Genomic DNA, 12,186 nt, shown 5'->3' on the forward strand with positions numbered 1-12,186 from the left:
CCCACCGCCCCCGGACGCAGGAACAAACATCTTGTGGGGTGTTCCTCTGAGCGCTGAGGGAAACCACGGGGGAGCAGGAGGGTCAGGAGTTTGAAAGTTTGGAGTTTAAATGTGGACCGTCACCACCCTCCTTCCCAACACTGTGCCCTTGACCCAGTGAACACCCCACCCCCCCACCCCCACATGTGCTCCCTGGTCTCTAGGATGAGAGGCCGCCGGGAGAGGCTGCAGGGTTTTGTGAGATCAACCCACTTTGAAACTAAAGTCTGAAAGCGCATCCAGTACATACATGAGTGTCCTCCCTCAAGTCCCCGACACCCCACGCCCTTCCCATCCTCTCAACAGGTGAAAGCTCACTGCCTGTGTTCAGGATGTCCCCACGGACTGCTTCCTTCAAAGGCAACTGGTAGCGAGATCGGGCGTGGCCTATGGGCACGACTCCGGGGTGGCCCCCTCTCAGGCTGGCCAGGGACTCCCCACCCCACCCTCCTGCTCCAGCATCACGAAGCTGCACCCCAAACCACCTTGTAGCCGAGAAAGGACACACACAGAGGCCTCTGGGGCCCCCGTTCATCACACCACAAGAGGATTCAATCCCATCCCAGCAAAGCCATTGACCTCTTGTTCAAAGCAACAGGCTAACACTTGGTTATAACGTGTTTCATTTGTGCTGTCACTCTGAACACTGCACAGAACGGGCGTCAGCCCCCTGAGAGCAATCCCACTGCCCCAGCACAAAGAACGGGGCACAGGTATTCAAAGCGGGGGAAGGGAGAGAAGAGAGTGCCGAGCCCAACTTCGGACTTCTCGGAAGCGGTGAGGCGCCCCACTTCTCTACACTGACCATCGCCAGCTGGATGGGTGAGGGGTGACGGATAATGGGAGAAGAGCGATGTGATTACGCCCGCGGACGTGGGTGGGGAGAGTCTGGAAAAGGCTCCAGCATCCGGATGCTGGCTGCGACTTTTCCTTGGTGCGAGCCTGGGGGAGAAGCTGGGAAAGCCACGAGGCAGGACAGCAGCGACCTTATTGCTTCCTTTGGGGGCGAGGCTCATCTCAGGCTGGGAAAACCAGAGCCAGCCGCCCTCAGGCCACGGTTGTTCCAGGTCAGCACAGGACACGGTCCCTGAGGGCCCTCCCTCCAGGTCCGTGGAGACGCCAGGAGGGACGCAGCTAAGCTGCCCCTCTTCGCCGCCACAGGGGATGGCTGAACGAGCACCGTGCCACGTGCCCCTGCAAAGGACCGCTCCATCCTGCTGACCAGAGCTCGCCCCGCAGGCGGAGGGCAGACGCAGGACTTCATTTCCTGCTTCCTGGCACACGCGCGCACACGCTTAGGGGGCAGGCAGGGGAGGGGAAGGGGACTGGAGTGGGGTGTCCAGCCCGACAACTTTTCCCTGGGGTGTAAGCAAGGAGGAGGAAGCCTGTGACAGTCACCATGGGGGCAGCTCCGCAAGACAGCTCTGCCTGCCCCTGGCCGAGTCACTCAAGGCTCAAGTCCACGGGAATGTTGACACTTGCCCGGAAAGGACGAGAAGACACCAGAAGAAAAGAGCTGGAGGCCCCCCGCTTTGGCACTTGAGCGATGTGGTGATCTCAGCCACACGCACCCCCACCTGCCCCAAGGGGGGCTGAGCCTGTGCTTCGAGGCTGGAAAAGGTCCCGAGCAGGCAGGAAAGGCAGCCTTCTGCGGAGGGGCTGTGAGGTGCCGGCTGCCCCCCACCGCGCCCGCCGCTAAAGGCCTGGGGGGTGGGGGAGGGACCCTTCCAGGCGTCCCCGCGGGGCTTCAAGGCCCTTAGCTGTTGTACAGGGGGATCACGCGGGTGATCGCCTGGCGGCAGATGGGGCACCTCTTGGGCTCCGGCAGGGCGCGGTAGCACTCGGCGCAAGAGCATACATGCCCGCACTCCAGGAAGACGCAAGAGCGGAAGTTGCTCAGGCACACGACGCAGGCGCTCTTGAGGCTCTCCCGGTCCTCGGGCTGCGCGCCGCTCAGCAGCCGCGCCTCGTGCTCGCGGAACTCCTCCTCCAGCTGCTTGAGGCGCAGTCGCTCCTGCCGCTGCAGATACTGCTTCCGGAGGATGAAGAAGAGGGTGGCGCACGTGGCAAAGCCAAACACCAGCATCAGAACCTTCCAGAGCCTGACACTCGACTCCTGCCTCTGCAGCAGGCTGTCGAAGTCCTGGCTGCTCAGATAGTACTGCATGCCCTGCTTGGGGGGCTGCAGGCGGACGGCGTTGTTGTCCAGGACCAGCTCGCCCACCCCCGTGAGGGTGGCCCCCACCTTCAGCATCTCCTCCGTCTCCTGGATGCCTTTGGGCCGCTCTCCGCTGATGTAGTGGCCGATCACGTCCGTGAAGGACTGGATGGAGGGGTGGAACTTCTCATACACGGTCTCCAGGCCCAGATCCAGCGAGTCCAGGGGCTTCAGCACCCGCACAGCCACGTCCACGCCGTCCTCGTGCGGCACCAGGTCAAAGGGCACCGTGTTGGTCCTTTGGTGAATGATCTTGGAACAGTCATTCCTGTAAGAATAAGAGAACTCGGGATAAAACAGGAAGTTCCTGCTGTGGCCCAAAAGGACCAGCCACGTCTCTGCGACACAGGCTAGATCCCAGCCTGGGACAGTGGGTTAAGGATGGGACGTTGCTGCAGCTATGGCGTAGGTCACAACTGTGGCTCGGATCTGATCCCTGGATTGGGAACTCTATATGCCTCGGGCAGCCAAAAAAAAAAAAAAAAAACGACTGCAGATGGCTAACTAACACCCAGGCAGGGGTGGTGATCACCCAAAGGCCGGGAGGACAGGATGCAGTCTGAGGCAAGTGGAAGAGTACAACAGAAATCAAATTATTCCGTGCCTCAGAAGAAGGGAGCTCAATTTTCAGGCTCTCAGGCAATCACAGTGGGCAACAAGTGCCTCACAGATCATCTCTACTGTTTATTTCCCTTTGCCCCTTAAGACAGATGAATTTATCCTAAATAAATTCCTCAAAACCTAAAAATAGAACTCTTGGTAGTTCCTGCTGTGGCTCAGCAATAAGCAGACCAACTAGTATCCATGAGGATATGGGTTCGATCCCTGGCCTCACTCAGTGAGTTAAGGATCCAGCGTTGCTATGAGCTGTGGTGTAGGTCACAGACAAGACTTAGATCTGGCGTTGCTGTGGCTGTGGTGTAGGCTGGCAGCTTCAGCTCTGATTTAACCCCTAGCCTGGGAACTTCCATATGCCACAAGTGTGGCCCTAAAAAGCAAAAAAAAAAATAGAACTACCATGTGACCTGGACATGGCAACCAGGATGGGGGCTCCAGGGCTGGATACAACAACTATGGAGGAAGAAATTATGGAAGTGGAAATGACAATGACTCCGGAAATTACAAACAGAAACCTTCTAAGTACTCTTTACTGAGGACTAGAAAAACTGGTGGTAGCAGGAACATGGGGGGATCTTTAATGGAAGAAACTAGGGTCCAGGAGGCAGGGGTGGAGGTGGGGTTATGGAGAGACAATACTGGGCTTCTTCCTATGTGTCATAAGCTTCACTGTATAAACAGCAGAGGCTGAGGGCCCAGAGATAAGGAACAGCTTCAGGTTATGGAGAGAAAAGTGTTTAGGAAAGTCTTCTTTCAGTCATGTATGCAGGAGAGACCAGAGCACGTGCAGCGAGCCATTCTGTGGATGGACTGGATCGTGGAAGAAGGATACCTTACTGTGGAGGGAAGACTATAAAAAAAAAGGTTCTGAGAGTTTCTTAGCTTTTCTTTCTAGTGATCTTAGCTTTTCTTTCTAGTGATCTTTATAAGAGGGTAGAAGCATTCCTTCTTTGCTAAGGTTGAATTTCAAAGTTTTAGATGACATGTGAAACATTTTTCATCATTTTTCTCAAAGTTTTCAAAAACCATTAGATAACATCATGGTATAATAAGATGTAACATTATTCCTTTAAAAAGCTTTAGCATGTGTGTAGAGTCTAGGAAGCTACCATATATTTAAGATTTAATGAAATAATTCTAAAGGGAAAAAAAATTAAAAATACCAGATGACCCAGAAACCCCACTTCAGAGTGTATGTGTGTATATGGTGTTCCCACTATGGTGCAGTGGGTTAAGAACTCAACTGCAGCAGTTTGGGTTGATGCAGAGGTGTGGGTTTGACCCCCAGGTGCAGTGGGTTAAGGATCCAATGTTGCTGCAGTTGCAGCATAGTTTGCAACTGCAGCTCAGATTCAATCGCTGACCCAGGAACTTCCATATGTCACGGGGGCTGCCGTAAAAAAATAAGTTAATTTTTTTTTTTAATTTGAAAAATTTGTAGTTCCCATTGTGGCACAGCGGAAACGAATCTGACTAGGAATCATGAGGCGATCCCTGGCCTCGCTCTGTGGGTTAAGGATCCTGCGTTGCTGTGGCTGTGGTGTAGGCTGGCAGCTGTGGCTCCAATTCTACCCCTAGCCTGGGAACCTACATATGCCTCAGGTGTGGCCCTAAAAAGACAATAGACAAAAATAAAATAAAATAATAAAAATTTGAAAAATTTTAAAAAAAGAACTGAAATTAGGATCTGGAAGAAATATCTGGACTATGTTCACTGCGATATTATTCAAAATAGCCAAGAAATAAACAACCTAAATGTCTGTGGATGAACAAATAAAGAAAATGTGGTGTATATATAAGGGAATACCATTCAGCCTTAAAAAAGAAAAGGAAATCCTGCCACACGCAACAACATGGATGAACCTGGAAGACATTATGTTAAGCGAGCTAATCCAGTTGTGACACTGCACAGTTCCACTTACGTGAGGTGTCTAAAGTAGCCAAACCCTTAGAAACAGAGTAAAAGGAAGGTTCCCAGGAGCTGGGGGAAGAAGAAAAGGGGGAGTTGGGATTCACTGGGGATAACATTTCAGTTCTGCAAGATGAACAGGTTCGAAATCTGCTGTACAACCTCGTGCCTGTAGTTAAGGGCACTGCACTATCCCACTTAAAAATCGATTACAAAGGCAGATCTCCGGTTAAGTGTTCTTACCACAATAAAAATTGAAATAAAAATCCAAAACTAAACCCCACTAGAATCAACTGGAAAAATGGTGCTCTATGTAATAGCAAGAAATTATCCTAACAGATACTGAAATCATGAATCCATGCCATAAATGAGGGCTTCTCAAACCTTAGTGTTTATATCTAGACTCCGGGCCCCCTAGCCTGGAGATTCTAGGTCCGGAATGGAGCCCAGAAATCTGTATTTGGAAAAGATGCCTAGGTGACTGCAATGGAAGAGGTCCCCAGACCATGCACAAGAATAGCAGCAGCAAGGAGACTGCGCTCCTCCCTGTCTCAGGAAAAGCCTGAAGATGTGGATATGGGGCCAGGATGGCACGTAGGAACCTGTGCGGTCTGGGGTGTGGAACAGGGATACGCACCAAAGGTGGGTTGTCCGATTCCACACCATCTTGTGCTCCTGAAGCGTCAGCCGCTGAATCACCCCCTTGCAATTTTCTACAAACTGGCTGTTAAGTGTTTCTTTAACAGATCGAACAGCTCCTAAATGGAAACAAATGATTTTATTTCTGAAGAACTGTCCTGCCCTTTCCTTTAAAGTAATTTAAATTTTGGCTTTGGTTTGAGTTAGTTTAATTAATCAAATGATGAAGATGTTATCCCTGTAAGTGATGCTGTGGGGGGACCCTGCTCAGCCGTTTACATGGACGGCGTCATTTCAGTTTTACAACAACGTTGTAACGTACCTTTTAGAGATGGGGCAACGGAGGTTTGAGAAGGCTGGGTAATTGCCCTAGGATCACACAGCTGTAACCCAGGTCTTTCTGATCCCAAAGTCCAAGTTCTGAAGCACCGCCCCAAGGCTACAAATGGCCCTTGACGTCAGCCAAGATCTTCAGCAAACATTTAAAACAGGGAGTTACTTTTCCTTTTACCAGTAAATAAACATACCTTCGATAACAGCATAAGGCACACATTTTCCTGGAGCTTCTGAAAGAATACTCTTTAGGTCTTCACCCAAGTGGATTCTTTTAGCTCCCTAAGTGGAAACAACAGATTGAACTGGCTGTTGAATACTGACAGGCTCAATCAAACAAATGGAAAAAGAAAAAGACTATTTACGTTTTTCAGGTTGCAAGAATAAGGAAATCGGGCAAGAAAGCCTACAGATAATCAGGTTCCAAAGCTCTGTCCCAGAAGGTTTACCATAGCAACAGGTCTGGGGCAGCACCTCAACTCTGCCATCTGCAGAATGGGGGTGCCAAGGGCACTCTTCCAGTTAATGGAACATACACTCCTTTTCATTTCAACTCTTTAGTATGAAAATATAAAAGGCACTAATATATTTGCATACCATAGACCAAATGTAATTGGATCTCTTCCTAACAACACACAACCATGCATCCAAAGGGCTTATGTGGAAAACCATCTAAACTAGTGCCCAGTACATGGGAGGGGCACCAGCAATGGTATTACTATCATGGTGCCCTTATTAGTTCACCATCTGGATCAGACAACATAATAAAGGGCTGCCTTGGCATTACAGGGCGAGGCTCTGTGATGACCTGGGGCCAACACAATTCTACTTTTCAAGTTTGTCTTTCTTCCTTCTCATGATCAGGTGAGCAGTTACTTTCACTGCTACCTTCCTCTGACAACCCATAGTTCTCCCATTCCTTCCGATTCAGTTTCCAACCTGCTGCTTGGGATCCAACCAAGCCTGTTACTGCTGCATCAAAAGTAGGAGAAAATTAATAAAATCACTGAACATTTCCTGAGCATCTCTGTGCCAGGCACTGAACTGGGTGCTAGGGATTCAGAGATGAACAAAGGACAGTTCCTGCTTTCAGGGTGTTCCCATCAACAGGCTTTAAGGATGCCAGACAAGGAGTTCCCGTCGTGGCGCAGAGGAAATGAATCCAACTAGGAACCATGAGGTTGCGGGTTCAATCCCTGGCCTTGCTCAGTGGGTTAAGGATCTGACATTGCCGTGAGCTGTGGTGTAGATCGCAGGTGTGGCTTGGATCTGGCGTTGCTGTGGCCCTGGTGTAGGCCGGCAGCAGCAGCTCCGATTAGACCCCTAGCCTGGGAACCTCCATATGCCGCAAGTGCGGCCCTAAAAAAGACAAAAGACAAAAAAAAATTAAAAAAAAAAAAAAAAAGGATGCCAGACAAGTAACCTCTAAAGAGGTGGGGAAGTACTGGATATATATTAAGGTCACTCTAAGTTTAAGCTACTGCTACAGAGTAAATGAGAGGAGCAAGGTCAATAACAATTTATTAACCACCTACACTGTGAAGATAATAAAAATAATGGCACATAATAACAGCCAACACTTAAACAGTTTATTTACTCACTTATCACCTACCTGTCTCTCCCTCCACTGAACTACTCAACTTAGGATGGCTAGGACCCCGTCTGTCATGTTCACAGCTCTCCCCTAGTGCCCAGGATAGTGCCTGACACACAGCAAGCACTATGTATCTGATGAATAAATGAAGCACTTAGATCTACTATGCTCCAGGCACCCTGCGAAGCACTTTAAATGCATAATTTCATTTAATGCTAGACAGACACTACCATCCCCAATTACAGATAAGGAAACTAAGGCTCAGGAAGGTGAAGTGATTTGCCCAAAGTCAGAGAGCGAGTAAAGCACCCACCCATAGGAGAGCTGATTAAAATGTTCTAAAAGGAAGAGGAGAGATTCAGTCCAAAGACCTGGGACTGAAACAAGCTTCAGTGCATCTACTGGGACCTGGGCAACTTAATTTACCTAAGTCCCATTTCAAAATCTGTAAAAGGTGGGGAAAACAATCTCATAGAATTTTTATGGAGCTCGTGAACTGGAAACTGGCACTTGCCAACACCTGCCATCTGCCTCTAGGCAGACTGAATCATGAGCCCCTGCAGCTCACAACACCCCTGGGCAGAGCTCAGGGTGGGGATCAAGAGTGAGGCACTCTGGGAAAACTGGCAGAACAGGTCTTCAGATAGATGTTTTTAGAGATTTTATGAGCCCAATTCTGGCATCTCCTCCTATCTAGAAAAGCACTCAAAGCCTACATGGTGACTGATGTTTTGGGCCTCATGACTAGTAACCTTCAAGAGACCAGCAAAAAATTTCTATAAAATGTGTGCCAGCTGCCGATGAGCCAAGGGAACTCAGGGAGGAATCAAAGCATACCTGCCCTCTAGCAGCCACTCCTAACAGTGAGCCCTAAAACTCACTGGGAAACTCGGGCTGGGAAAACACAGGCTACTGGCCCCAGAGAGCTGAGATGCCTATCAAAGCAATGACTTCAGTGAGCCCAGACCTTTGCATCTTCCCACAGACAAGAGCTAAATTTCTTAACTTGAGATACTCGGTTTTCTGTTATTGGCAGTGATCTTTTGTTCCTACGACCTGCCCTTTGTTCCAAAGACTACATACTCAACGATATACTCCCCACTCAACATCTCAGGAGCAGTTTTCTCAGGGTTATCTGAGATGCTGCCTCCCCAGCATGGCTTCAGTCCTGATTTTGCCCCACATAAAACTTAACTCTCAACTTTTAGGTTGTGGTTTTGTTTTTTGGGTTTTTTTTTAAGTTGATGGGATTAAATGAAACTTAAGATGTGAAAGACTCACTACCAGGAGCTGGCACACCATAGGCAGGCAATGTATCTGCATTCCCATCACTAGGAGAGACGCAAAAGGATAAGATACAAATCCTACTCTGGAAGTCTTATAATATAATCAAGAAAATAGAATCTACAATATCAGGGATCCCAACTGCTCTTCTAGGAAAGAGCATCCTCATTTCATCCTCATTGAGGAACAAATTGGCAAAGCTCTGAAGGTCATCCAAAGATAGGTCCTGGAGCATTCACTGTTTTAAAGGACGCCACCTCTGGAACCAAGCACAGCCCTGTGGGGCTCCTGGGCGCAAAAGCTTTTTTGCATCCCCCATTTCTTGTTCTTATGAAATGGACATTAGCCACCATGACCTTCCCTGAGTTCCAACGGGCAGGTGCAGACAGTTGCCGATCAGGGAAGGAAAGGGATGCAAAGACAAGGGAGGAACAGTCAAGCAGCGATAGTACAGCCTTGGGCAGGATCCTGGCTCCCTCTCAAAGAATACACATAATAATATAGGCATCTTATACACTTAAGAGAAAAGTTATATTCCTTATGCTTCTTTTAGAAATGAATATTTTAAAACTCAATAGCTTAGAGTCCTTCCTTGTCCTTCTGATTTAATTGCACCCTAAACACAATCACCTGTAAGCTAAAGATTAGGCACCCTGAGCATAATTGCCTGTGGGTTAAAGATTGTTAGCACATGGTGTTTTTCAAGAACTTTCCTAGTTTGTTCTCATCGCTGATCAATATGCCCTTTTCGCAACTACTGTTATTCTGGGCAATAACCAGAAGACCATCATCATGCTCACACGGAGATCTCCTAACTCCAGCTTTGATGACTAAGATTCCTCCAGAGAAAAAATGCATGTTTATCCCAATTCTGATTCCTATCTGAAAACCTGTTTTTCTCCTTTTTACTATAAAACTCCTTGCAATTCTAATGGGCACAGACTTTACAGCATTAGCCTTTGACCCTCCTTTGCCTGGCAAAGCAATAAAGTTGTATTTTTCTCCTTTATTGTTTCTGAGTTTCAATTCAACACCAGCACACAGAAGCCGAAGTCCGGCAGCACCTCCAGCCAACCTGATGCCAACTTGCCTTTTTTCTTTTCTTTTTTTTTTTTTTTTTTGCTGCACCTGTGGCATGTGGACGTTCCCAGGCCAAAAATCAAACCTGCACCACAGCAGTGACCCAGGCTGCCGCAGTGACAAGGCCAGATCTTTAACCCGCTGCACCACAAGCAAACTCGCCAAGTTGATTTCTGATTCAAAATCTGAAAGTGAAGTATCAGTTACACTCAGAGCCAATCACTTCAAGAGTAACTTATTAAGCAAACAAGAGGGCAGCTCACCAGGCTGTCATTCACACCACTAATTCAGTTCCTTGATAACTAGGTTCATTCCAGGCAGATTCCAAAACTCTCATTGCAGCAAGGATTTCACACACTTGTTTCTTAGCTTGTTTCTAAGGTTGTATATGAAAACAATCTGATGATGATAAAACTAGCCATGTTTAGGAACATGTCTTTCAAATCAATGTCAAATCAAGCCCTGTTGTATTATGAAATCTCAGCCAAAATAAATCCACACATATTTATCAAGCATCTACAATTTGCCAAGCATTGGCTTAGAACCTAGAAAGAAAGAAGGATAAATAAGATCCTGCCTCTGACCTAATGAGGTTCATCTCTCATGAGCTGCTCTTTCACAATAGAGCAAAGGGGTCAACCAGACAAAAAAAAAAAAAAACAACCTACGCTCAGAATCCAAAGACCTAAGTTTAAGTTCCAAGCTAACTAGCTGTATAGGCCTTTCCTCAGCGCTTCAGCTTCTTGATTTGCAGTCCGAGGATGTCATTTTATCTACTTCAAGATATCACTGTGAAGAAAGACTAAAACAAGATGGACTTGTCCTGCAAGTTGTAAAGTGCAGCTCGGGGAAAGTAAATGGTATTTTTTAAATGGCTATAATATAAAAAGGAAGAGTCTGTAGAAACAAGGAGCTGAATGGTTATATAAATGGGTAAAGCCTAGGGCTTAAGCCCATGCTGTTTCCTCTGTGAACCGCTCTTCCCCGGACATCTGCACCACCCCTCTCAGATTCTCCTGGGCCCTGCTCAAAGGTCACCCTCTTTAAAATAGCAAACCTCCCTTTCTCCAGCATTCCACTTTCTCTCTTTCCCGCATAATTTATCCCCATGTGATACACCACCTGACTGACTAGTTTACTGTCTATCTGGATGGACTAGAATGTAATCTCCAAGAAGGCAGGGACTTCTCTCTGCTCTAATCCACTCGCTAATCTCAGTGCCTGGAGCATGGCAGGTGTTCATTAAAGACTTGTCGAATAAAGTAACGCTGTCAGGATTCAATCTGAGTAAGGAGAAGAATTTGAGACGGGCAGCGAAGCAGTTATCACCAGACCCGAATTCTGATCCCAGCTCCTCCGTCTACTGGCCGGGTAGATAACCTCTCAGAGCCTGTTTCCTCTCTTGGATCGTTTCCGAGGGTGGTGTGGCCCATGGCGAATTGGGGGCTCACCATTACCCTGGGCAAGAGGACCGGCTGAGGCCAGGAGGGCTCCAGCACTGACCTTGAGCTCTTGGGCAACCTGGGCCTTCTGCCGGTACACGGAGTACAGGACGGCGGTGACGACAGAGCTGGTGCCTAGGAGGATGAACTGGCCTAGAGAGGGCCGCCCCCCGCTCTCCATGGCTGCGCCGAGCCCTGGGTGCAGACGGGGACGCCGCGGAGGGCAGGCTCCGCGACCGTCACCCGCCGCCTGCCGCCTGCCGCCACCACCCGCCTCCACCCGGAACCGCACCCCCTCCGCGGTCCTTCCCGGAAACCAGCATTGGGTCGCCTGGCGATGACGCGCCGTCGGAACCGGAAGTGGGCGGGGCAGAGCAGTCCTGAAGGCGGTGTTACCAGGGTCATCTCTGGGCTTCAGCTGCCCGTGCTGGGGCTGGGTTTCCGCCCAAGCGAGTGGGGGACGGTTTTGGAAAGCTGAGTGGGGCGCGGCACATGGCCATAATTGCATCGCACGCATTGCCCCCATCTCAGGCTTTCTCATTTTCTGGGGTAATTTTGTTGTTTGATGGATGGTTCTCCGTCACCGCTATTGGATTGAGAAGAAAGAGAATTGGTGATTGATATCTAGTAAGCTCTTAGGAGTTTTATACATTTAAGCCTCAGGGCAAAACTTGAGTCTTCGCTTTTATTCTTCCACTTTACAGATGAGAAGACTAAGGCCAGAGAGGTTAGGGGGTGTGCCCAAAATCACACCGCTAATGAATGCTAGAGAGGAATTTACCAGCCGCAGGGCTGTTACCTCCAAGAGGTCAGGTTATATCTCCAAAGCAGGTCCTTCATCTGCCATCATCACATATAAAAACATTTTTATAAACTAATAATTACAGCGACAGCTGTTGAGTACCTATCTTGTGTTACTGTGACAAAAAATTTTACAAACATCATACTATTTAATACTCAAAACACAGCTATAGAGCAGATTTCAAACTGTTTTCTTACCTCTATAGTGATCTCCTTTCTAAAGATACCC

At 48.4% G+C, this 12,186-nt stretch overlaps 1 protein-coding gene across 3 annotated transcripts; it reads right to left on the minus strand.

Annotated features, from left to right (window-relative positions):
* Nucleotides 1-645: 645 nt before the first annotated feature.
* MUL1 (mitochondrial E3 ubiquitin protein ligase 1) lies at nucleotides 646-11,472 on the minus strand. Of its 3 annotated transcripts, none has more exons than XM_047792254.1 (4): nucleotides 11,218-11,472; nucleotides 5,951-6,038; nucleotides 5,422-5,542; nucleotides 646-2,525 (listed from the first exon to the last, which is right to left on the minus strand). In XM_047792254.1, the coding sequence occupies exons 1-4, from the start codon at nucleotides 11,335-11,337 to the stop codon at nucleotides 1,796-1,798; spliced, it is 1,059 nt and encodes a 352-aa protein (XP_047648210.1). In that variant the 5' UTR covers nucleotides 11,338-11,472; the 3' UTR covers nucleotides 646-1,795. The 3 variants fall into 3 exon arrangements, with proteins under 3 accessions (XP_047648210.1, XP_047648211.1, XP_047648212.1); XM_047792255.1 differs by lacking the exon at nucleotides 5,951-6,038 and adding an exon at nucleotides 5,746-5,892 and having other exon boundaries at nucleotides 11,218-11,333; XM_047792256.1 differs by lacking the exon at nucleotides 5,951-6,038 and having other exon boundaries at nucleotides 11,218-11,299.
* Between the last annotated feature and the right edge of the window lie 714 nt (nucleotides 11,473-12,186).

Source organism: Phacochoerus africanus, chromosome 8, assembly GCF_016906955.1.
Source record: "Phacochoerus africanus isolate WHEZ1 chromosome 8, ROS_Pafr_v1, whole genome shotgun sequence".
NCBI classification, from domain to species: domain Eukaryota; kingdom Metazoa; phylum Chordata; class Mammalia; order Artiodactyla; family Suidae; genus Phacochoerus; species Phacochoerus africanus.

Bases quoted from the DNA above. Each gene is read 5' to 3' on its own strand.
- MUL1 (XM_047792254.1), bottom strand. From the start codon at position 11,337: ATGGAGAGCGGGGGGCGGCCCTCTCTAGGCCAGTTCATCCTCCTAGGC. The intron at 5,543-5,950 runs GTATGTTTATTT...GTTTCCATTTAG, and splicing joins GCCTTATGCTGTTATCGAAG to GAGCTGTTCGATCTGTTAAA. The intron at 2,526-5,421 runs GTGCGTATCCCT...TTATTCTTACAG, and splicing joins AATCGGACAACCCACCTTTG to GAATGACTGTTCCAAGATCA.